Source organism: Salvelinus fontinalis, chromosome 30 (genome assembly GCF_029448725.1).
Source record: "Salvelinus fontinalis isolate EN_2023a chromosome 30, ASM2944872v1, whole genome shotgun sequence".
Lineage (NCBI taxonomy): Eukaryota > Metazoa > Chordata > Actinopteri > Salmoniformes > Salmonidae > Salvelinus > Salvelinus fontinalis.
The window spans coordinates 14,052,955-14,078,178 of record NC_074694.1 but is presented as its reverse complement, the minus strand read 5'-3'; the positions used below and the strand labels follow the sequence as shown (position 1 = coordinate 14,078,178).

Genomic DNA, 25,224 nt, shown 5'->3' with positions numbered 1-25,224 from the left:
ACAAATCTCGAATTCTTTATTTTACTCGTAACGACAATGTAAACATGTCCTCAAGCTTTATAACAAATGGTTATAAAATGTCATGTCAGTGATTTTCTTGCCTTATGACACTGATTATAATGTCTTTATAATGAACACTTCATACCACATGATAAAGGTTATGTGACACTTAGAACGCAGCACAAGGTCTCAGCATGGTCTAAGTGTTCTCTCTGAACTGGGATTAGTTTTAGCCACTTTCAAAACCCAAGAGCCACTGGGAGTGTGAATGGAGACAGAATTTCATTATTTTCTAATTTGTTACAAAACAATCACATTTGTGAACTGCTTGAAGCTGTTATTTGAGAGAGGATATGATGTTTCAACCTTCTGAATTGTTAGAAATGAAAGCAGTGAGCACTCTTATACTGTGACTGAAATGACCCTGGATCCTCCAACCAAGGGCCTCCTAGGAAAAACATGGGCTTGATACCGTACATACATCTAGGCTTCCATTTCTGTTGTTGAACCCATTCTTTTCTTTTGAATTGGACACAGTTAAAAGGTCCCATGGTTCCAAAGGAAAGTGCTCTTTGGAATAGAGCCAAGGCATTGCTAGGAGTAGTGAGAGAGAAAGACTAGAGCTAGGCTACTCATTACTGAGCCAATGGAGGGGCCATGGATTAGGAAAACAACTAATCGAGGAAGAAAAACACTCATACAACACTCACATTGTAGCTGAGGGGACACAGAGCCACAAGCTCAAGGACTAAAACAGCTTCCTCTCAAAGTTTATGAGATTGTTCTGATTAAGGTTATATTGCTTTGAGAAGACACAGTTGTAGTTGCAGGATAGAATTTACAGGTAACAGAAGTGAACATGTTTGCTGTGCACTTGCTCTCTTTCCATTCCTCCAAGCCTCAGGAGGACCAAATCAAGAATGTGACACATTTCTGATGTGTGAAGGATCGTATTTGATCAGAAACCTTTTTTTTTTGGTTATATGTACATACTGTAAGTAGCCTAGTTGCTATAGAAATACGGATGTTGGCGACACAAAACATGTAAATTGTGTGCCATACATTTAATGTACAGGAATACGTTTTTGTCATTTGTATGGATGCTTCGATTTATGTAGGTTGGAAGCAAAGTAAACAATGATAGTCATTTTCCCCAAGTTTGTTAGTGACAAACAACACAAAGGATGGTTTACTATTTCTAGAGGGAGATTTTCTTGGCAAAAATGTTAATGTTAGTTTCCAAATAGTTCATAGCAGGATTTAGTGCAGTTTACAGGATCACTGTCATTTTATTTCATTCATACATGCATGTGAAATACCTTTTTGAGACAGATGAAGCCTTTCTATGAGGAGGCCCTTCATTCAGGGATGAAACCCTGGCTGTCCTGGTTGCTTAATGTGGATACATTTATTTCACGCTATTGCTTGAGGAATGCTTAACCTGGTTGCATTATTGGTTTCCACGGAGACGCAGTTAAGATTGTGAGGAAAAGGGGGACCTTGTCCTCTGAAACCATGTTTATTGGAATGGGATTTGTAATCACACAGTCTAACATGTTTACTGATATATGTAGAGGGCATACAATACATACACTAGCGTTCAAAAGTTTGGGGTCACTTATAAATGTCCTTGTTTTTGAAAGAAAAGCAAAAAAATTTGTCCATTAAAATAACATCAAATTGATCAGAAATGCAGTGGACTTTATGTTAATGTTGTAAATGACTATTGTAGCTGGAAACGGCAGATTTTTTAAATGGAATATTTACATAGGTGTGCAGAGGCCCATTATCAGCAACCATCACTCCTGTGTTCAAATGGCACGTTGTCACGTATGCTCCCTCTCCAGCAGGTTGCTGATTATCCCGCACACCTGTCACCATCGTCAACAGCACCTCATGACACTCACCTGGACTCCATCACCTCTTTGATTATCTTCCCTATATCTGTCACTGCCCTTGGTTCTTTCCTCAGGTGTAATTGACTGTTTCATGTCAGTGCCTTGTTTGTGTTTATTGTTTTATTTGTTGAACCACTCCCTGTACTTGCTTCCCAACTCAGCGCACTCATTACACACGTTGTTAGCTAATCCAAGTTTATCATTTTAAAAGGCTCATTGATCATTAGAAAATCCTTATGCTATTGTTAGCACAACTGAAAACTGTTGTGCTAATTAAAGAAACAAAACTAGCCTTCTTTAGACTAGTTGAGTATCTGGAGCATCAGCATTTGTATGTTTGATTACAGGCTCAAAATGGCCAGAAACAAATTACTTTCTTCTGAAACTGTCTATTCTTGTTCTGAGAAATGAAGGCTATTCCATGTGAGAAACTGAAGATCTCGTACAACGCTCTGTACTACTCCCTTCACAGAACAGCGCAAACTAACCAGAATAGAAAGAGTGGGAGGCCCCGGTGCACAACTGAGCAAGAGGACAAGTACATTAGTGTCTAGTATGAGAAACAGATGCCTTACAAGTCCTAAACTGGCAGCTTCATTAAATAGTACCCGCAAAACACCAGTCATCTACTTCAACAGTGAAGAGGCGACTCCGGGATGCTGGCTGCCTTCTGGCCATTTTGAGCCTGTAATCGAACCCACAAATGCTGATGCTCCAGATACTCAACTACTCTAAAGAAGACCCGTTTTATTGCTTCTTTAATCATCAACAGTTTTCAGCTGCGCTAACATAATTGCAAAAGGGTTTTCTAATGATCAATTAGCCTTTTAAATGATAAACTTGGATTAGCTAACACAACATGCCATTGGAACACAGGAGTGATGGTTGCTGATAATGGGCCTCTGTACGCCTATGTAGATATTCCATTAAAAATCATCTGTTTCCAGCTACAATAGTCATTTAAACATGAACAATGTCTACGCTATTTCTGATCAATTTGATGTTAATTTAATGGACAAAAAATTTGCTTTTATTTAAAAAACAAGGACATTTCTAAGTGACCCCAAACTGTTGAACAGTAGTGTACATTAACTACAGTATGTTGTAATTTCAAGTAGTCAGCTGTGTGGTTCTCATCAGGGGTTGAATTATTATTTGGTTCTGAAACTATCCCCATAATTGATGACTTTTACATCATTTTCAACATAAATACTGTAGTCAATTCCCAGCCCAGCGCAGTAGCAACAGTTGAGTCATTTTTAAGACTCTTTCATGCTCTATCTTCAACTGTCTGTTTAGTTTTTTTGAAGTGTGGATACAGGAAACTAAAGATGACAGCTTTGTACCCCCCCCCCCCCACACACACACACACAAATGGGCCTCTGAGAATAAAGCATGGAATAGTTTTATGTATTTTCAGTCATACTATTTTGAATGATTCCCACTTGCAAGGCTCTTATATTTACCTCTACAATATTTACAGTATGTTAGGTCCTTTATTTGGAGATAGTCAAGTCTTTCTAAAGCTTAGTAGGTTCATTGGTCTGTTATTTGGCTAAAGGTCAGTTGCACATTTTTACAAACTTTAAATAATCTACATTCAGAGTATGGATATAGTTTATCATCCAACTCATGCAATAATCCGATTTTTCTTGGATCCGTTAAATCTGTCTATTGAAGTCTTCATCATTCCAGACTGTTATGTTAAGGGTGGGTCAGACATTAAAATGACCACTCCCTGGCGACAATCTGCTTGCTGGTGGCTGGGTGGAGTAAGCCTATAATTGCACAATCAAAGAATGATAATTGAACTTGACTGTGAAGCTGACTTTTTAGCAGTGATGTCATTTCATCAATACCATGCAGCAAGCATCTGAGCCAGTACTTTCCCAAGGATGCTGGGCAGTTCTGTGGGCAGAGTTAGAGACAACACGTATAGGTCTGCAGCATAAACGGAGGAGGCAGATTCTGTCTAACCTAGGAAATGTAATGCAAAAGGAATCAGATTGCGTTACTCATTTTGAGTTAACAAATTACATTACTAATTACCTTTATTGTCATGTAATCTGTAATCAGTCATCGATTCCTTAAAAAAAAAAAAATGTTTAAGCAATCTGCCCAACCATGTTTCTTTTACGGCTGTTTGACGATGTTAGTCTCTGAAATACTTCCTGCAAAAGAAGCACATTAATCAGAAGACGAAAGCTTGGGGCTTCACCTTCTCTTTCACTTGTGGACAGTCCGAAGTAGCTGAGGTATTTAGTCCGAAGTACCAGAGGTATTTAGTCCGAAGTACCTGAGGTATTTAGCAATGCAGCCTAGGTTCATGATTCAATCCCTTTAATCCCCATTTAACACCTTAAATGGGAGTCTTATCATAATGAGTATTATCATTCCAAAAACATCAGACAGTCTCCAATGATTTATCAATAGAACTAGCTACCTGCAAAGCCACTTACATTTGACTTAACAGTAGGTGTGAACTGCACTGACAAACATGGTCATTGTGTGACTATATATTCAGAGTGTAAAGTTTCTGCTCAGAGTGGCAGTTTTCCTCTTTGCCTGTGAACAATGATAGTTAAATCTCCCATAGCTCTCCCCCCCCCCCCCCCTCTCTCAATCTGGCTACAGATTGAAGGTTTATCTTGTTATTCATAATGCGGAACATTATCATGTTATTACCATGCTAATACCCTTTATCACACTTTATTCTGAACTGTCACCAAAACAGATTGAGATGTTGCTGTTTTAAATCATATAATTAGATTCAAGTTGTTTCATTCAAATTCGAGTGATTACAACGTTTATTGTTGCAGAGCGAGGAAAGAACTTGGCTTTGGACCTGGGAGGAAGTAACTTCCGGGTGCTGGTGGTGAAGATCCGGAGTGGAATAAGCAAGTCTGTCCGCATGTACAACAAGATCTACGCCATCCCTCTGGAGATCATGCAGGGCACAGAGGAGGCGAGGCTGCCACTGCCCCACAGAGGAGTGTACTGGAGGATCAATGAGTTATCCAGCTAACTTTGATAAACAACCAGAAATAACTATGTTCTGCTTCATTAAGAAATCAAAACGTAGATATGTGTTTTGATTGTTGAGTCGATCAGCCCATGCCCATTTCGAGCTTATCTTTATAAAAAGTAATAAGTTATTTCAGAATATTTAGGCAAGTTAGCTGGCTAACTCATTTATCCTGCTTTGCAGGATAGCCCTGTGGTGCCTAACCTTAACCTGACTCAAACAAATTCTCTGTTTCCAGGTGTTCAACCACAATTTCCAGTGCATCTCAGATTTTCTGGACAACATGGGAATGAAGAATACTCGCCTCCCGCTTGGTTTCACCTTCTCCTTCCCCTGCAGACAGTCAGGAATCGATAAGGTAAAAGTAGAATCGTCATGATAAAGATCAGCAACCTTAATGCCAAAGAATGGCAGTTATTTCAATGCCCTGTCTGCTTAATCAGGGTAAGACATTCCATTATTTTTCGAGTATGTAACCGCTCTCCATTGTAATACTTCCTTCCTTAGGGAAGTTTGGTTAGCTGGACCAAAGGGTTCAAAGCCACAGACTGTGAAGGAAGTGATGTGGTGGAAATGCTGCGAGAAGCTTATAAGAACAAGGAATGTGAGTGAAATGGAACAAGCCCTACTGTGCTCTGTAATAGCTAGTCTGGATGGAAGTAACTATACTATCGCCAATTATAAAAGTATCCATAGGCCAAATGTAATATTTGGTTTCCTGTAGCAATTTGATCTGGATATTCTTGCTGTGGTGAATGACACAACGTGAACAATGATGTGTTCATATGAAGACCCCAAGTGTGAGATAGGACTCATTGCTGGTATGTAGGGCCTAGCTATTCTCAGCCCTGGTGATTTTATATTGCACTACACTAACAAAACAGTGAGATGTGTATGATCTCAGAGTGAAATGCTGCCCCCTAGGGACGAGGAGTAACGTGTGTTACATGGAGGAAATGAGAAACATGGAGATGGTGGAGTGGGACAAGGGACGGACGTGTGTAAACACAGAGTGGGTCGGTTTAGGGGAGAATGACTCCCTAGAGGACATCTGGACCAGCTTTGACAGAGAAGTAGATGAGGGGTCATTGAACAACGGCAAACAAAGGCAAGTTGTTAATATCCAGATCAGACTGACCACTGTATCACTAGAGCAGGGTTTCTAAAACTATGGGTTCAGGACCCAAAGTGGGCCCTGGGCTTGTGAGAGGTGGGTCGCGAGTTATTCTTCATTTGGGTTGTTGGAGGACGATTTAGGTCACGGGACGAAGGTCAATTTCTCATTTGAGTCTCGCGCTGAAAAGGTTTAAGAACCCCTGATGTAGAGGACACCCTGGTACCAGATCTGACTGAACACTTTATGCACCAAAATTATTTTATAATAATCATTTTATAACAACAATAATAATAATAATATATCATAACTTACTGTGCTACTAGAGGACACCTTGCTGCCAGGGATTGTCATTCAATTAGTTTCTTAGCCATAGTTCAGTCTAAATCTAATACAAGTGAGTTATTCAACCATGTGAAAGAGAGATACATTATGCTTATGGAAATTTTCCCTAACCCATAATCATTTAAAAAGGCTTGATTCAAATTCTGCATGACAATGTCCCCATATTAGTAAATAAAAAGGTCTAGACTATTGCCCTGGCAATACAGTGAAATATTGAACAATTTAAGCTTTTTTTGCATGTCTAATTCATGTCATTTCCTGTTCCTCTAGGTTTGAGAAGATGACCAGCGGTATGTACTAGCGACCTTTAGGACAGCCAATAGCTACTTTCCTTACTAAGGAGTTGGAAACACTGCCTCCCCGTTTTGTTCTGTTTGCTGCTTCTGTTTGGTTACTTTGGTTCTGAGTCTTCCAGAAATGTCTAAGAAACCTACCTATTCACAAAGGTATCTTGATGAATCCCACAGCACACCCTCACCCCTACCCCCTGCGTTTCTTTCATTAACATATTTACTAATGACCTGCCACTGGCTCTGAATAAAGCCTGTGGATGACTCAACACAATGCATGTCTGCTACTATAGCAAGTGAAATCAATGCAACACTTAACAAAGTGCTGCAGTCAGTTTCAGAATGGGTGGCAAGTAATAAGTTAGTCCTAAATATTTCCAAAACTAAAAACATTGTATTTGAGACAAATCATTCACTTAACAATAAACCGCAACTAAAACTTGTAATTAATAATGTGGAAATTTAGCAAGTTGAGGTGAGTAAACTGTATTTTCTTACTAGCATAGACTTTGCTGCTTTATTGAGGAAAGATGACTAACTATGACTGTGATTTGTGGTTGTCCCACCTAGCTACCTTAAAATGAATGCACTAACTGTAAGTCGTTTTGGATAAAAGCATCTGCTGAAGGACTAAAATGTAAAATGTAGTGAATACACCCCAGGCGTACAAGAATATCAAGTGTGAGACTCCTCTATCTCCCCCCAGTGACCGCTTGGCGCTACTGCAGGTGAGGTCCATTCTGCCGCAGCTGCGTCTGGACAGCATACGTGATGACAGCGTCATCGTCAAGGTGGTGTGGTCCATTTTATTTTTATTTTTTATTTTTCTTAACAACAAATCAATACAGGAAGTACAAGTGCGAACACAAGTATATATAAATAATATACAAAGGACAATTGGGCTAGGGGGTACAATATCACGTTACATAAGGACCTTAAGGGACATATATATACTTATAATTCTAACAGCTTTTTTGTTAGTAGAGTATTTAATTGTCTTATTAAAATATAGTTCCATTTATTTTTGTAAGGTAAAAAATGTGTTTGTTTTTTTGTAAATTTACATTCGTGGATATGAAATTTGGCCAAAAGAAAAATGAAATGAATTACATAAAATTGTTTCATCTTATTTCTATTGTAGGTAAATAATCGAAGCAGTACATCTCTCCACAATAGTATAAAATCTTCATAAATGTGTTCAATTATAAATCTACTGATGTCTTGCCACAGTTTTCTTACATGAATACAATGCCAAAAAAGATGCAACACTGTTTCTGGGTAGTCATTACAAAAGGTACAATTTGAGTTTGTTTTCCTTAAACTTCTTCATATAGTGGTTGGCAGGATAATATTTATGAACAATTTTAAAGGAAACTTCCTTAATTTTGTTAACAAGTAGGTATGTGTGTGGCAACATCCAAACTTTTTCCCAACAGATATTATCAATAAATCCATTCCAATAAGGCATGACATAAGGTATAACATCCTGCTGAAACAAGGTTCGTATCGCTCTGTTGTTGAATGGGCCAAAAGAGAAACAAATCTTTCCTACTGATGAGTCAACAGGGTCAACGGAAGGTAGGCTATGAGGGTCAGGTCTTGACACGTTCCTGAATAATAAAGCAACACCTGAGGGAATGGCGTCTAAAACAATTGCAAAATCTTTAGGTGTTACGGGGACCTTGTAAATTGATAAGAATTCCTTATAACTAAGTAAAAAACCCTCTGCATTTACCAGTTGACTCATCAATATGATATTATTTCAGAACCAATATTCTAAAACCAAATAAGTATTTTTATACAGTATATCACGATTATTCCATATATAATATCTGTGTGGAGAAAAATTATGCTTATAAATTAAGGACCATGACAAGAAAACCAGCCGATGAAAAGCAGAAAGTTTCACTGGAACTTTGTCAATATTATAATTGCAAACCAACATGAAGTTAAGGCCACCAAAAGTAGAGAAGACATGATGAGGAATACAATTCCAGATAGAAGTGGGTCTTCTTAGGAATTGTTTTATCCAATTGATCTTAAAAAGTAGTAAAGTAGTAAAGTCCAGAAAATTCCGCCCACCATTCTCATAAGTGTTCATTTCAACAGTTTTCCTAATGTAATGGGTACGGTTTCTCCACAGAAAGTTGAAAAGCATCTGGTCTATCTCCTTGCTTATTTTACTGTCAAGATATAAAGATAGAGCGCCATATGTTAGTCTAGAGATACCTTCGGCCTTGGTTATTAGGACTCTTCTTTTAAAGATAAGTCCCTCTGTAGCCAGAGAAGCTTCTAGACTTCTGAACCTTTGTAATGGTTATGCCTAAATATGTACAGTTGAATTCAAAAGTTTACATACACCTTAGCCAAATACATTTAAACAGTTTTTAACAATTCCTGACATTTAATCCTCGTAAAAATTCCCTGTCTTTGGTCAGTTAGGATCACCGTTTATTTTAAAAATGTGAAATGTCAGAATAATAGTAGAGAGAGTGATTTATTTCAGCTTTTATTTCTTTCATCACATTCCCAGTGGGTCAGAAGTTTACATACACTCTATTAGTATTTGGTAGCATTGCTTTTAAATTGTTTAACTTGGGTCAAAAATGTCAGGTAGCCTTCCACTAGCTTCCCACAATAAGTTGGGTGAATTTTGGCCCATTCCTCCTGACAGAGCTGGTGTAACTGAGTCAGGTTTGTAGGCCTCCTTGCTCCCACACGCTTTTTCAGTTCTGCCCAAACATTTTCTATAGGATTGAGGTCAGGGCTTTGTGATGGCCACTCCAATACCTTTACTTTGTTGTCCTTAAGCTATTTTGCCACAACTTTGGAAGTATGCTTGGTGTCATTGTCCATTTTGAAGACCCATTTGCGACCAAGCTTTAACTTCCTGACTGATGTCTTGAGATGTTGCTTCAATATATCCACAAAATGTTCCCCTCCTCATGATGCCATCTATTTTTTGAAGGGCACCAGGCCCTCAGCAAAGCACCCCCACAACATGATGCTACCACCTCCGTGCTTCACGGTTGGGATGGTGTTCTTAGGCTTGCAAGGCTCCCCCCTTTTCCTCCAAACATAACAATGGTCATTATGGCCAAACAGTTCTATTTTTGTTTCATCAGACCAGAGGACATTTCTCTGAAAAGTACGATCTTTGTCACCATGTGCAGTTGCACACCGTAGTCTGGCTTTTCTATGGCGGTTTTAGAGCAGTGGCTTCTTCCTTGCTGAGCGACCTTTGAGGTTATTTCGAGATATAGGACTTGTTTAACTGTGGATATAGATACTTTTGTACCTGTTTCCTCCAGCATCTTCACAAGGTCCTTTGCTGTTGTTCTGGGATTGATTTGCACTTTTTTTGCACCAAAGTACGTTCATCTCGAGGAGACATAATGCATCTCCTTCCTGAGCGGTATGACGGCTGCGTGGTCCCATGGTGTTTATACATGCGTACTATTGTTTGTACAGATGAACGTGGTACCTTCAGGCGTTTGGAAATTGCTCCCAAGGATGAACCTGTTACGATGAGCGAAGGGGGGGACCCAAGAGCGGACCCAAACAATCACACCATATGAGTGAGAGAGAGAGAGAGAGAGAGAGAGAGAAAGAGAGAGAGAGAGAGAGAGAGAGAGAGAGAGAGAGAGAGAGAGAGAGAGAGAGAGAGAGAGAGAGAGAGAGAGAGAGAGGGACCCCATGTCAGTTGGAATCGCAATGTCAACCCCGAGCCATGGAACAAGACGGAACCCACACAGCAGCACAAGTTTTACTCAGTGAACATGGACTACAGCAAGCTGAAGAAAGAGGGTCCTGACTTCTAAAGAACCAGAGAGAGAGAGAGAGACATAGAGAGAGAGACAGAGAGAGAGAGACAGAGAGAGAGGGACACACACAGACAGAGAGAGAGAGAGAGAGAAAAAAAACTATACATACCTCGGCCTAAACATCAGCACCACAGGTAGCTTCCACAGAGCTGTGAACGATCTGAGAGACAAGGCAAGAAGGGCATTCTATGCCATCAAAAGGAACATCAATTTCAACATACCAATTAGGATCTGGCTAAAAATACTTGAATCAGTCATAGAGCCCATTGCCCTTTATGGTTGTGAGGTCTGGGGTCCGCTCACCAACCAAGATTTCACAAAATGGGACAAACACCAAATTGAGACTCTGCATGCAGAATTCTGCAAAAATATCCTCCGTGTACAACGTAGAACACCAAATAATGCATGCAGAGCAGAATTAGGCCGATACCCACTAATTATCAAAATCCAGAAAAGAGCCGTTAAATTCTACAACCACCTAAAAGGAAGCGATTCCCAAACCTTCCATAACAAAGCCATCACCTACAGAGAGATGAACCTGGAGAAGAGTCCCCTAAGCAAGCTGGTCCTAGGGCTCTGTTCACAAACACAAACACGCCCCACAGAGCCCCAGGACAACAGCACAATTAGACCCAACCAAATCATGAGAAAACAAAAAGATAATTACTTGACACATTGGAAAGAATTAACAAAAAAACAGAGCAAACTAGAATGCTATTTGGCCCTAAACACAGAGTATACAGTGGCAGAATACCTAACCACTGTGACTGACCCAAACTTAATGAAAGCTTTGACTATGTACAGACTCAGTGAGCATAGCCTTGCTATTGAGAAAGGCCACCGTAGGCAGACATGGCTCTCAAGAGAAGACAGGCTATGTGCTCACTGCCCACAAAATGAGGTGGAAACTGAGCTGCACTTCCTAACCTCCTGCCCAATGTATGACCATATTAGAGAGACATATTTCCCTCACAGATCCACAAAGAATTCGAAAACAAATCCAATTTTGATAAACTCCCATATCTACTGGGTGAAATTCCACAGTGTGCCATCACAGCAGCAAGATTTGTGACCTGTTGCCACCAGAAAAGGGCAACCAGTGAAGAACAAACACCATTGTAAATACAACCCATATTTATGTTTATTTATTTTAACTTGTGTGCTTTAACCATTTGTACATTGTTACAACACTGCATATATATAATATGACATTTGTAATGTGTTTATTGTTTTGAAACTTCTGTATGTGTAATGTTTACTGTTCATTTTTATTGTTTATTTGACTTTTGTATATTATCTACCTCACTTGCTTTGGCAATGTTAACACATGTTTCCCATGCCAATAAAGCCCCTTGAATTGAATTGAATTGAATTGAATTGAGAGAGAGAGAGAGAGAGAGAGAGAGAGAGAGAGAGAGAGAGAGAGAGAGAGAGAGAGAGAGAGAGAGAGAGAGAGAGAGAGAGAGAGAGAGATATTAAGGTTAGGACAACACCAGATGGACACCAGAGGGCGTAGTGGGAGCAGATGTGATAGAACCAGACTTGTGGAGGTATACCAGGTCTTGGCTGATTTCTTTAGATTTTTCCCATGATGTCAAGCAAAGAGGCACTGAGTTTGAAGGTAGGCCTTGAAATACATCCACAGGTACACCTCCAATTGACTCAAATTATGTCAATTAGCCTATCAGAAGCTTCTAAAGCCTGGAATTTTCCAAACTGTTTAAAGGCGCAGTCAACTTAGTGTATGTGTAACGGTGTCACGTTCCTGACCTGTTTTCTGTTGTTTTGTATGTGTTTAGTTGGTCAGGGCGTGAGTTGGGGTGGGTAGTCTATGTTATGTGTTTTCTATGTTGGGTTAATGTGTTGCCTGGTATGGTTCTCAATTAGAGGCAGGTGTTTGACGTTTCCTCTGATTGAGAACCATATTAAGGTAGGTTGTTCTCACTGTTTGTTTGTGGGTGATTGTTCCTGTGTCTGTGTATACCACATGGGACTGTTTCGTTTGTTCGTTCGTTTTAGGTAGTCTGTTCCTGTTTGTGCGTTCTTCGTCTATATGTAAGTTTGTTTGTTTCAGGTCTGTTTCCTTCGTTTATTGTTTTGTAGTTTGTTCTAGTGTTCATTTAGTGTTTCGTCTTTCATTTAATAAATCAGTATGTATTCATCACCCGCTGCGCCTTGGTCCGTTCATTCACCACAAGACGAACGTTACAAACGGCTGTTTTCCTCTTCATCTGAAGAGGAGGTGTAGGGATCGGACCAAAACGCAGCGTAGGTGGAATACATGATGAAATTTATTTAAACAAGATGATGAACACGAAGAACACTTGAATAACTACAAAACAATAGACGATGTGAACAAACCTGAACTAGAGAACATAACGCACTAACAGGAACGAACACATACCCGAACGAAAACGAAACAGTCCCGTGTGGTGCGACATACACAGACACAGGAACAATCACCCACAAACAGTGTGAACAACCTACCTTAATATGGTTCTCAATCAGAGGAAACGTAAAACACCTGTCCCTGATTTCATTCATGTGCTGTTTAACTAACCTGGTAGGTTGACTGATAACCTGAACCAGGTTGCAGGCACTAGTTATAGTTTGAAGCTTTTTTCTTTAGTTGGCAGCTTGATGAAAGCCAATCAATATTTAAATCACCCAGAAAATATACCTCGCTGTTGATGTCACATACATTATCAAGCATTTCACACGTTATCCAGATACTGACTGTCAGCCCTTGGTGGTCTATAGCAGCTTCCCACCAGAATGGGCTTTAGGTGAGACAGATGAACCTGTAGCCATATTACTTCAACCGTATTTAACATGAGATCGTCTCTAAGCTTTACAGGAAGGTGGTTCTGAATATAAACGGCAACACCTCCACCTTTGGCATTACTGTCTTTTCTGTAGATGTTATAACCATGTATTGCGACCACTGTATCATCAAAGTATTATCTAAGTTAGTTTCAGAGATTGTCAGAATATGAATGTCATCTGTTACTAGCAAAGTATTGATTGCATGAGCCTTGTTTCTTAAGCTATTCTTGTTTCTTAAGCTTTTCTGGGATGCTTGATTGTTTTCATTGCTTTACTGGGAAGCTTAGCAGAAGTATGCATGCTGATGTTATTTATGTTAGTGCAGGGTGAGCTGCACACAGTGGACTTCCTACTATGGCACACCGCCTCAGTGCTAACAGTATAACTCTGGGTCATAAGCACATGATTACTGCTTACAATAGCTGTAGGATTAGCAGAGGCATTCAGCGCATTTAGGGGGAAAAATTAGGTTCCTTACATTGTGTCTTCCAACGCCCCCGGGATAATGTACATTTGCTGAAGCATTATAACAACTCAGTGACACAATGGCAGGGATTAACTGAGCTGGGCTTAGGTCATTGATAAGTCATTGTCTCAACACAGCCTTATAATGCTGTGAAAGGATCCAGAAACTCAAATGATTTGGGTGGATCCCATCATCCTTATAAAACAAGGTTTGTTTCCAGAAGCTAAATTGTCAATAAATGTTACACGCACAGAGCTGCAATAGTCTCGTAGCCAGTTACAACATGTAGTCAGGAGTCAAACAAACACCTAGTCCAGACTTTGACAGCATGTAGTCAGGAGTCAAACGAACACCTAGTCCAGACTTTGGCACAGTTTTAAAGAGTTTTATAGCACAACAGAACACATCTTAACACAGTACCTTTTGAACTGTTCAGCTTCTCCAGAATCATCAAGGACACAGTCAAGGCTCTGGCGCCGCAGTGTGTCGTGGAGTTTGTCCTATCAAAGGATCTATATGGAACCTTTTTTTAAGGTTCTGTAAAGAACCATTCACATAAGGTTCTAAATGGAACCTGTTTTGCGCTATAAATAACACTTACCTAAGGTTCTATAAAGAACCATAAAAAAGGTTCTATATAGCACCAAAAAAGGGTTCCGCTATGGTTACAACCCTTTTGGGTGCCATATAGAACCCTTTTTATAGCTCTTTATAGAACCTTTATGGAGAAAGGTTATTTATAGAACCATTCTCAATCTAAAACTTTTTTAACGAACAATATAAGTTTTTTATTCTGGATTAATAGCCTTATTACATTGTTAAAATTCCATATGTTTTATTATTGTGTTTATTGTCAAGTTGAATCAGTTGTGGTAGCTCCGGAACAGAGAGACTTGAGAACTGCTGAATTAGATTTACAGTAGTCAACCATTTTCAAGTGACACAAGGCCATGTGTGAGTGAGTCTTTCACAAGACACCATTACTGGCCATTTTCTTATATCTAACATGTAATAATTGCATAACACAACAGAATTGAAAAACTGGAATGACACGCTCACTCATGGTTGCACAAAACGAGCAGTGCTCAAACCATGCCCCAAAATATTCCAATGAGCCGCCACCCCTACATTTGAATTATCACTAAAAGAGGATTTTTTTTTTTTTGAACTGCAAAGAACCATTCAAGTTCTCAAAGGGTTCTTTGCGTCAGTGTGGTTCCACATCGAACTATCACCCTTCCCAAAGAACCCTTGAGGAAACCTAATTTCTTAGTATTTAGCATGTGTTGAGTATGACATATTGACACTTACCAATGGTTTCCAAATCTATATTCAATTGTCACCTCCTGTAGAATTAAATTACACAGTCAGGTAAAGTGATTAATTTTTATTCATATCCTGTGTTACAACATTGGAATGTCCCCTATTACAGTTGAAGTCGGAAGCTTACATACACTTAGGTTGGAGTCATTAAAACTAGTTTTTCAACCACTTAGTCACTTAGTCAGACATCTACTTTGTGCATGACACAAGTAATTTTTCCAACAATTATTTACAGACAGATTATTTCACTTATTGTTGCGTCAAAACAGAACACTCAAAACATGAGCACAATGGCAGCTCTTCCTTTAAAGACCTCCAGGCCTCAAGAGGGCAGATAACCCAAAAAACACGGGTGGAACTAAAAAATTGAGCCAGGATTTCTGGAGGGACTACTTTTACATGCGCACCTGTCAGATAAGCATGGGTATAAAATGTTTGGTCCTCAACATACACACAGCTCATTGTTCAACCCTAAAGACGCAACTGGTATGTAATGTTTGGAATTATTTATTATGTTGCATCCAGTGCTTAGCACAATTTACATGTTTAACTCTGGTAGGAGTGTTGACTTTTGGTGTGGATATTTTCTGACTGCAGAAGTAATTGCTAGAAGTGCTAGATTAAATTGTTTAAACGTTTACTTTATTCAAAGCCATGCTTTGTTGCTGTGTCATGCATTGTTTAGTGTAAAATAATGCATGTTTATTCTCTGTTTGTTTAAGGTTATCAACCTATTCCTAGTGCTAGTGCTATTCCTAGTGCTAGTGCTATTCCTAGTGCTAGTGCTATTCCTATTGCTAGTGCTATTCCTATTCCCTATTCCTCTGTGATTCAACTACTCTATTCAACAAATCAACTATTTCAACATATTCAACAAATGGCATCAAAACCATAATAAAACACTGGAAAGGAATTGAGTTGTCCCTTTGCATCCTTCACGGGTTGAGCAAGCCGTTTTCAAGTTTGGGCAGAGCTGAAAATAATTATAACACCTAGACAACTTGACAGTTGATAACCAAGCGTGGCAGTGAAGACGAAAGGATTAACGGCCTGAAGTCAGGAAAGCTGTCGTCGCAGAGAGAGTATTGGCTTACATCTCAAAATGGCGGAGGAAGCTCTTGGGAAAACAGTGAAGGAGCTGAAGCAAGAAAGAACTTTGGCAAAGAGTGCTTTTACCAAGCAAGCAAACTTCCTTAGCAGAGGTGCAAAACACATGACTAAGAGCGAACTGCGAGAGGAGTTCAAGAAGCTCACGTCGGAGGCAAGGAAGGTCAGTGAGACAAATGATGAATACAGGGCTGGACTTCTGGCAGACATTGAAGCTGAAACCGATGAGGGTGAAGAAGCTGACCTGAGCAAGCAGCAGCAGACTGAACTTGAGAAGACATTCCAAGAATGCGAAGTACGATTGGATGAGGTCAGGGGGATGATCCAGTCCAACCTATGGCCTAGATACGGGGAGGACGAGGTGAAGTCTGCAATCAAAGAAGCTGAGACCGCCTGTGATGGAGTTACTCAAATACCTGTTATGGCTGTAAATAGAGATGGCTTCGAGCTACGGTGGGATGGTGCGAAGGCACAAGTCCAAGATGCAATCACAAGCCTAGCAGAGTGGGAGATGTGGATTCCAGTAGCAGAAAAAGAACGGCTGGAAGCCAGAGTAAAGGATCTGAAAGCATTCAGAAACAACCTTGAAGCAAGGAGGGCAGGATTTCTCACAGCGCAAAGAATTGCGGAAGAGGATAAAGACAGAGGGAGAGTGCTGCAGATGCCCATGCCAGCTCCACAGCCGACACTGAGAATAAAACCAACCTGTTTACCCAAGTTCAGTGGGTATAAAAGGAATTTCCATCGATGGAGGAGAGACTGGGAGAGTCTACAGAAGCAGGGGGAACCAACAGGCTCAGTCGAAGTAAAGAAAATCCAACTCATTGACAGTGTAGATGAGAGAATGTGCAGAGACCTCCGTTTGTCTACTTACAATACTGCTGAGGACATGTTCAGGGTGCTTGAGAACAGGTATGGAAACAAGTCTACAATTGCCTTGGAGATAATTGAGGATCTGGAGAAAATTCCTGCTTTAAGAGCAAATCAGCCAAGGAAAGTTATCGACATGATCCAAACTATAGAGAAGGCACTGGATGATCTCACAGAGCTTGGAGGCACAGGAGCCATCAACAACCCTCTAGTGATTAGATCCATAGAAAGCAAGTTACCTGACAACATCAAGCGGGATTGGCTTGTCTTCATGGTTAACCCGAGGAATAATGTCACGCCGGACAATCACTTTGAAAACCTTCTTAAATTCCTGAAAACACAGGAGGAAATTCTTGAAAAATTAGAGCAGCTGGGAGGGAGTGAAAAGCCAGAGAAGAAATATGCTTGTGTGGAGAGGAGATATGCGTCCACACGTTCCACAAGGAAAGGCGGCTGTGTTGTCTGTGGAGATGAAAAGCATAGAGAAAAGATCTTCTTTTGCAAGCGTTTCAAAGAGCTGAAGCCGGTGGAAAAGTTGGATGCTGTAGAAAAGCTGGGGGCCTGCAAGAGGTGCTTGGTCTGTCATGGAGAAGATGATGAATGCAAAGACACTTACCTGTGCAGGAAAAGAGACTGTAAGAAAGACCATCATTTCTTTCTTTGTCTGAAGGGAGATTTCAAGAGAAGTGACTCAGACAGAAGACAATCCAATGTGAGAAGGTATACGCTTACAGAGGAGCAGGAGGAATTGGTATCTAAGCTCTCCCCAGAGATGGCAGAGAAATTCAAGAAAGCATTCACCAACGCCACTGCGAAAACAAACTGTGTCGAAAATAATCAGCTGGGAGTGACTGAGTCAAGTGCAGTAGAAGAATTGCCAGTTATTCTAATGTTGCTCAAGGTAACTGCCAATGCAGGACAAAGAATTGGAACCCTGATCGACTTGGCATCGGACACAAACTACATCACTCACAGAGCTGCCAGAAGATTAAATCTTCGAAGTGAAAACATCACTTTAGTCGTTCATGGAGTCGGAGGAATGGCCATGAAGGTTAGAACCAGAAGATATCTCCTCAGAGTGAGGGTCAAAACGCCCATAGGCACGGAAAGAGCTCATGAGCTTATCTGCTATGGTTTGAATGAAATTGCCAACGTCCACAGAGTCATCAAACCTGAGCAACTCAAGAAGTTCTTCCCAGAAGTCAATCTAGGAGATCTGAGTAGACCAGAGAATATTGAGCTACTGATAAGCCACCGCGAAGGAAGACTTGCTCCGCAAAGAGTGAAGGTGATTGGAGACCTTGTCTTGTGGGAAGGCCCGCTAGGAAAGACTGTTGGTGGAGCACATCCAGATCTGTTTGAAGAAGTGGATATAGCCGCACACAGGTCTGAAACACACTTTGCTCGATCCATGAAAGCAACTGCTGTCAAATATCAAGAGATAGCTAAGCTGTTCACAGCTGAAACCAAAGGAACAGTTGCTCACAGAGAGTTCTTGGATTGGTGGAAGTGGGACAGCATTGGAGCAGCTTGCGACCCAAAGTGTGGAGGATGCCGGTGCGGCAACTGTCAACCAGGAGGCAAAGAAATGACTCTGAGTGAGGAAAGAGAGCTGGAGATCATAAGGAAAGGCCTCACCTACATCAAAGCAGATGCTCACAGTGATGAACCCCACTGGGACACAAAATACCCCTGGATTCAAGATCCAAGTTCCCTTCCTGACAATAGGAGTGGGGTGGAAGCCACCTTCTTGAGAACAGAAAAGCAACTCAAAAAAGAGCCAGAGTGGAGAATAGCATACACAGCTCAAGTCCATGAAATGGTCGAGAGAAGAGCAGCGAAGAAACTCACCAAAGAGCTCATTGCCAGCTGGAAGGGGCCAGTATGGTATGTCAGCCACTTGGTGGCAGCAAACCCGCACTCTCTCACAACACCTGTGAGACTGGTATGGAACAGCAGCCAGAAGTTTAGAGGGGTCAGCATGAATGACCTTCTGCTGAAAGGGCCTGATGTCCTCAATCCCATCCGAGCAGTACTACTCAGGTTCAGGAGAGGCGTCAATGCTGCCCTCGGCGACATTAAGAAAATGTACAATTCTGTGTGGTTGGAAGACCTGGAGATGCACCTCCACAGATTTCTCTGGAGAGACACTGAGGAGGAAGAGATTGAAGAGTATGCGATCACCAGAGTCAATATTGGCGATCGACCAGCAGGGTGCATTGCGCAATTGGCTATGAGAGAGACAAGCAAACTGCCCATGTTTGCTCACCTGGAGGAGGAACGTAGGATCCTTGAAGAGGATACCTATGTCGATGACATCCTGACTTCCCATAATGACTTGCAAAAGCTGGACCAGAACACCAAAAGTGTTGAAGAGATCCTGAAGGCAGGCGGCTTCGTCCTCAAGCCCTGGGTCCGGTCAGATCAAAGTGGGAGGCAGGAGATCGTACCAGAAGAACAAGGAGCGCAGTCAAGCACAGCACTCATTCTCCCAAACCAAATGAGGGAAGGATACAATAAAGCCCTTGGAGTTGGATACCTTGTTGAGGAGGATAGACTGTACCTCATGACTTCAATCAATTTCTCAAAGAGGAAAGGGAAAATGAGAGTCGGCCAAAATCTCCTTGATGAAGAGGTGAGAGGGAAAACTCCAAACCCACTGACGAGAAGAGAACTGCTGAGCCAGGTAGCTAGCCTGTATGACCCAATAGGCCTCGTCACACCTGCCAAACAAAAGGGTGCCATTCTTGTCAGAAAGGCGTTTCAGGAAGCTGGAGGCAAAACTCTGAACCGAGACACTTGGGACAAACCTTTGTCTGAAAATTTGAGGGAAGAAGCCATCCAATTCTTTGAGGAATACACACGTCTTGGCCAAATCACCTTTCACAGAAGCCTCACACCAGCCAACTGGATTGGAAAACCATGGGGAATAACATTCTCTGATGGAAGTGACAAGAGCTATGGAGCCGTAGTGTACTTAAGATGGGAGACCCAGCAAGGCATCAAAGTCAGACTGGTTGAATCCAAAGCAAAGCTCACACCATTGGACCAAAAGGGAGAACCAGTAAAAGCTGAAATCTGCGGTGCTGTCTATGCAGCACGACTTCGAAAGTACGTTGAAAAGCACAGTCGAATAGAAATTGAACGATGGCTCCATCTACTGGACAGTCAAACTGTGTTGGGAGCAATCCAGAGAGACAGCTATGGATATCAAACTTTCTTTGCAAATAGAGTTGGAGAGATCCAGAAATCCACATCCATAGAAGACTGGTGGTGGATCCCAGGAAGCCTGAACAGTGCTGACATCATAACAAGAGGGGCAGCCCCAGAAGACCTCCAGGAATATTCCATGTGGCAGGATGGACCAGCATTCCTGAGGAAACCTGTGAAAGAGTGGCCACATAAGTCAGCCAAAGAAATCGCTGCGTATGCCAAGGAAGGTATAAACAAACTTCGAAGGAAAGCTTTCTCGGCAGCACTGACCAGAGCGCAGGTCAAGAGAAACCAGAGTGATGCACAGCAAAATAACCCAGATGAACCCAAGACTCGGATCCGAAGATCACCAGCCGGCTCTGCGGTAACAAAACTGATTGACATCAGGAAATTCAGCAATCTGACCAGGCTGATCCGAGTCATTGCCTGGGTTTGGAGAGCCGCAACGAGATGGAAAGAAATGTTAACCAAGAATTCAGCCTCAGATAAACCAAAGTGGGAGGACGCTCTTTCAACAAACTGGAGGTACAGAGCCAAACAAGCTGTACTCACTGTCGGGGAGTGTGAGGATGCACTAAGAGACTTGTTCCTTGCAGCTCAAGAAGGTATAACCTTTCAAGATACCACTCTCAACAGACTCGCTGTTTACAGAGATAAAGAGACTGGGCTCTTAGTTTGTGGAGGAAGGTTCCAGATCTTTGATGAGGAGGAAACTGCCGTACCAATTCTACCATATGAGGCATGGATATCCACTCTCCTAGCTCAAGAGGCCCATGGTGCAAATCATGAAGAAATAGCAGGCACACTCCTCCGGATGAGGAAGAAAGCCTGGGTGATAAAAGGCCGGAAGCTGGCTAAAAAGAGAGTTGACAATTGTGTGGTGTGCAGAAAGGCCAGGGCCAGAAAGTGCCAACAGATCATGAGTGACCTTCCATCCGAGCGGATAACACCAGCCAGACCATTTGAGTACACAACAGTGGACTTATTTGGACCGTATGAAGTCAAGGACGAGGTGAAAAAGAAAACCAAGCTCAAGGTGTGGGGTATTGTCTTCTGTTGCATGGTATCCAGAGCTATGCACACAGATGTTGTCAGTGACCAGTCGACGGAAGGCTTCCTACTGGCTTACCAAAGATTCACGGCACTGAGAGGGCACCCAAAGAAATTGTGGTCAGATCCTGGAAAGAACTTTGTGGGTGCCAGACCTGCCCTCAAAGAACTCTACATCTTCTTGGATCAACTAGATAAATCTGAGCTTGAAAATGAAGCTTCCAAGCATGGGACAGAATGGAGCTGGAAAATCCACCCAGCAGACTCCCCTCACAGGAATGGAGCTGCAGAAGCAGCTGTTCGTACTGTGAAGCGGGCTTTGCACAACCTGGGAGGAGAAGGACTCTTCACATGGACTGAGTTTCAAACATTTCTCTACACGGCTGCTAACCTTGCCAATGAGAGGCCCATAGATGCAAGAACTCAAAGCCGGGAGGACTGCATAGAATACATCAGCCCAAATTCCCTTCTGCTTGGACGGATTGGACCCAGAGGAGATCTTGGATGCTTTGATTTTGAAAGGTACCCATACAAAAGATTGAGAGCTATCCAAACAGAAGTTGACCGGTTCTGGAGGAAGTGGAGTCAGTTAGCTGGGCCCAATCTATTCGTGAGGAGTAAATGGCACACAACACATAGGAATGTGGCTGTTGGAGATGTTGTCTGGCTGGCTGACCAAAATGCCTGGAGGGGTCACTACAAACTAGCCAGAGTCATCAGTGTCAACATTGACAAGAAGGGCATCGTCAGAGATGTGCATGTCAGAACTTTTCCCAGCTACCCAGTCCCAACTGTGAAGCCTGCTCAAGAGAAGTCAAAGACACTCTCAACTAAAATACCTGCTACAGTTCTTCATAGGGATGTCAGACGCATCATTGTTATACTTCCTGTTGAAGAAGGAAGAGCCTGATAGCTGAAATCGAACATGCCCCAACACAGAGGTTCGTGTGACCTCCTTCGGTTCAAGAACCAGGAGGTCAAGTGGGAGGTGTTGCGTCAAAACAGAACACTCAAAACATGAGCACAATGGCAGCTCTTCCTTTAAAGACCTCCAGGCCTCAAGAGGGCAGATAACCCAAAAAACACGGGTGGAACTAAAAAATTGAGCCAGGATTTCTGGAGGGACTACTTTTACATGCGCACCTGTCAGATAAGCATGGGTATAAAATGTTTGGTCCTCAACATACACACAGCTCATTGTTCAACCCTAAAGACGCAACTGGTATGTAATGTTTGGAATTATTTATTATGTTGCATCCAGTGCTTAGCACAATTTACATGTTTAACTCTGGTAGGAGTGTTGACTTTTGGTGTGGATATTTTCTGACTGCAGAAGTAATTGCTAGAAGTGCTAGATTAAATTGTTTAAACGTTTACTTTATTCAAAGCCATGCTTTGTTGCTGTGTCATGCATTGTTTAGTGTAAAATAATGCATGTTTATTCTCTGTTTGTTTAAGGTTATCAACCTATTCCTAGTGCTAGTGCTATTCCTAGTGCTAGTGCTATTCCTAGTGCTAGTGCTATTCCTATTGCTAGTGCTATTCCTATTCCCTATTCCTCTGTGATTCAACTACTCTATTCAACAAATCAACTATTTCAACATATTCAACAAATGGCATCAAAACCATAATAAAACACTGGAAAGGAATTGAGTTGTCCCTTTGCATCCTTCACGGGTTGAGCAAGCCGTTTTCAAGTTTGGGCAGAGCTGAAAATAATTATAACACCTAGACAACTTGACACTTATAATTCACTGTATCACAATTCCAGTGGGTCAGAAGTTTACACAAACAAAGTTAACTGTGCCTTTAAACAGCTTGGAAAATTCCAGAAAATTATGTCATGGCTTTAGAAGTTTCTGATAGGCTAATTGACATCATTTGAGTCAATTGGAGGTGTACCTGTGGATGTATTTCAAGGCCTACCTTCAAACTCAGTGCCTCTTTGCTTCACATCATGGGAAAATCAAAAGAAATGAACCAAGACCTCAGGAAAGATGGTATACCTCCACAAGTCTGGTTCATCCTTGGGAGCAATTTCCAAATGCCTGAAGGTACCATGTTCATCTGTACAAACAATAGTACGCAAGTATAAACACCATGGGACCACACAGCCGTCATACCACTCAGGAAGGAGACGCGTTCTGTCTCCTAGAGATTAACGTACTTTGGTGTGAAAAGTGCAAGTCAATCCCAGAACAACAGCAAAGAACCTTGTGAAGATGCTGGAGGTACAAAAGTATCGATATCCACAGTAAAACGAGTCCTATATTGACATAACCTGAAAGTCCACTCAGCTAGGAAGAAGCCACTGCTCCAAAACCGCCATAAAAAAGCCAGACTACGGTTTGCAACTGCACATGGGGACAAAGATCGTACTTTTTGGAGAAATGTCCTCTGGTCTAATGAAACAAAAATAGAACTGTTTGGCCATAATGACCATTGTTATGTTTGGAGGGAAAAGGGGGAGGCTTGCAAGCCGAAGAACACCATCCCAATCGTGAAGCATGTTGTGGGAATGCTTTGCTGCAGGAGGGCCTGGTGCACTTCACAAAATAGATGGCATCATGAGGGATGCAAATTATGTGCATATATCGAAGAAACATCTCAAGACATCAGTCAGGAAGTTAAAGCTTAAAGCTTGGTCGCAAATGGGTCTTCCAAATGGACAATGACCCCAAGTATACTTCCAACGCTGTGGCAAAATGACTTAAGGACAACAAAGTCAAGGTATTGGAGTGGCCATCACAAAGCCCTGACCTCAATCCTATAGAAAATTTGTGGGCAGAACTGAAAAAGCATGTGCGAGCAAGGAGGACTACAAACCTGACTCAGTTACACCAGCACTGTCAGGAGGAATGGGCCAAAATTCACCCAACTTATTGTGGGAAGCTTGGGGAAGGCTACCCGAAACATTTGACCCAAGTTAAACAATTTAAAGGCAACGCTACCAAATACTAATTGTGTGTATGTAAACTTCTGACTGGGAATGTGATGAAAGAAATAGAATGATTTATTTCAGCTTTTATTTACTATTATTCTGACATTTCATATTCTTAATATAAAGTGGTGATCCTAACTGACCTAAAACAGGTAATTTTTACTCAGATTAAATGTCAGGAATTGTGAATTGAGTTTACATCTATTTGGTTAAGGTGTATGTAAACTGTATGTTGGCTAAATTCAACTGTATGTTGGCTAAATTAGACCCCTAGTGGGATTAAATGGAAGAGTTAAACCAGGGCTGCTGCATGATACGTCATAAGACCATACACAGTAGTAGAGGGAAAACTTTGCTCACGGTAATCCCTCTCTGTCCTAGTAGTGACCTAGCCTCCTGGGTTAATGATTCAGCTCATTCAGGTTTAGGGGCTGCTGCATGCTGTAGGTCACACTCGCAAAACCAGCATATAAACAGCACTATGTACTGACATACTGTACATGCCCCCCCTCAATGTATAGGATGATTATGACTATTTTAAGAATTGTGATATTCCCTTAGAGGGCATTGGGCCAACCTGTGATTTCTTTGTGCATTTCTAAAGAGAGGCAAGGTGTCTGGCAGATTTAATGAAGCCTTTGTTGTGACTTTGGCTGAAGATATTTGGGTGCATTCATTCAGCATTCTTGTTTTTTTAATGTTGTAACAATAAGAGCTTTCAGTCAGAAATATAGTATCACAAGGGGAATCAGCATAGATATGTGATTCTGAAAGACTGCAGACACACTGGGCCCAGCAAACTAGCATAGTCACCATTTGATTATATAATGAATCACCCTCTCTCAAATCCCGGCCAATCCTATCTGGAGGAACAAGTTGGTAGCACTGATTTACGTTGAGATTACCTAATCTTATTGAGGAGAAGACTTTCC

General features: G+C 41.5%; 2 protein-coding genes across 4 annotated transcripts; both read left to right on the top strand.

Annotated features, from left to right (window-relative positions):
- The first annotated feature begins 52 nt into the window (after positions 1 to 52).
- Positions 53 to 10,318, top strand: LOC129828677 (hexokinase HKDC1-like). Of its 3 annotated transcripts, XR_008755273.1 has the most exons (7): positions 53 to 994; positions 4,718 to 5,281; positions 5,431 to 5,527; positions 5,848 to 6,031; positions 6,653 to 6,672; positions 7,379 to 7,463; positions 10,144 to 10,318. XR_008755273.1 is itself a non-coding variant. In XM_055889807.1 (6 exons), exons 2-6 carry the CDS (start codon positions 5,207 to 5,209, stop codon positions 7,402 to 7,404), a joined length of 402 nt encoding a protein of 133 aa, XP_055745782.1. In that variant the 5' UTR covers positions 53 to 994; positions 4,718 to 5,206; the 3' UTR covers positions 7,405 to 10,318. The 3 variants fall into 3 exon arrangements, 2 of the variants coding, with proteins under 2 accessions (XP_055745782.1, XP_055745781.1); XM_055889807.1 differs by having other exon boundaries at positions 7,379 to 10,318; XM_055889806.1 differs by lacking the exons at positions 6,653 to 6,672; positions 7,379 to 7,463; positions 10,144 to 10,318 and having other exon boundaries at positions 5,848 to 6,644.
- Positions 10,319 to 15,371: 5,053 nt separating this feature from the next.
- LOC129828672 (uncharacterized) lies at positions 15,372 to 23,000 on the top strand. The gene is made up of 2 exons (XM_055889797.1): positions 15,372 to 20,199; positions 20,320 to 23,000. Exons 1-2 carry the CDS (start codon positions 16,214 to 16,216, stop codon positions 22,259 to 22,261), a joined length of 5,928 nt encoding a protein of 1,975 aa, XP_055745772.1. The 5' UTR covers positions 15,372 to 16,213; the 3' UTR covers positions 22,262 to 23,000.
- Positions 23,001 to 25,224: the final 2,224 nt, after the last annotated feature.

Coding starts and splice junctions, on each gene's coding strand:
- LOC129828677 (XM_055889806.1), top strand. CDS start 5,207: ATGGGAATGAAGAATACTCGCCTCCCGCTTGGTTTCACCTTCTCCTTC. Junction 5,282..5,430: donor GACAGTCAGGAATCGATAAG/GTAAAAGTAGAA, acceptor TTCCTTCCTTAG/GGAAGTTTGGTTAGCTGGAC. Junction 5,528..5,847: donor AGCTTATAAGAACAAGGAAT/GTGAGTGAAATG, acceptor GCTGCCCCCTAG/GGACGAGGAGTAACGTGTGT.
- LOC129828672 (XM_055889797.1), top strand. CDS start 16,214: ATGGCGGAGGAAGCTCTTGGGAAAACAGTGAAGGAGCTGAAGCAAGAA. Junction 20,200..20,319: donor TATGCAGCACGACTTCGAAA/GTACGTTGAAAA, acceptor CTTTGCAAATAG/AGTTGGAGAGATCCAGAAAT.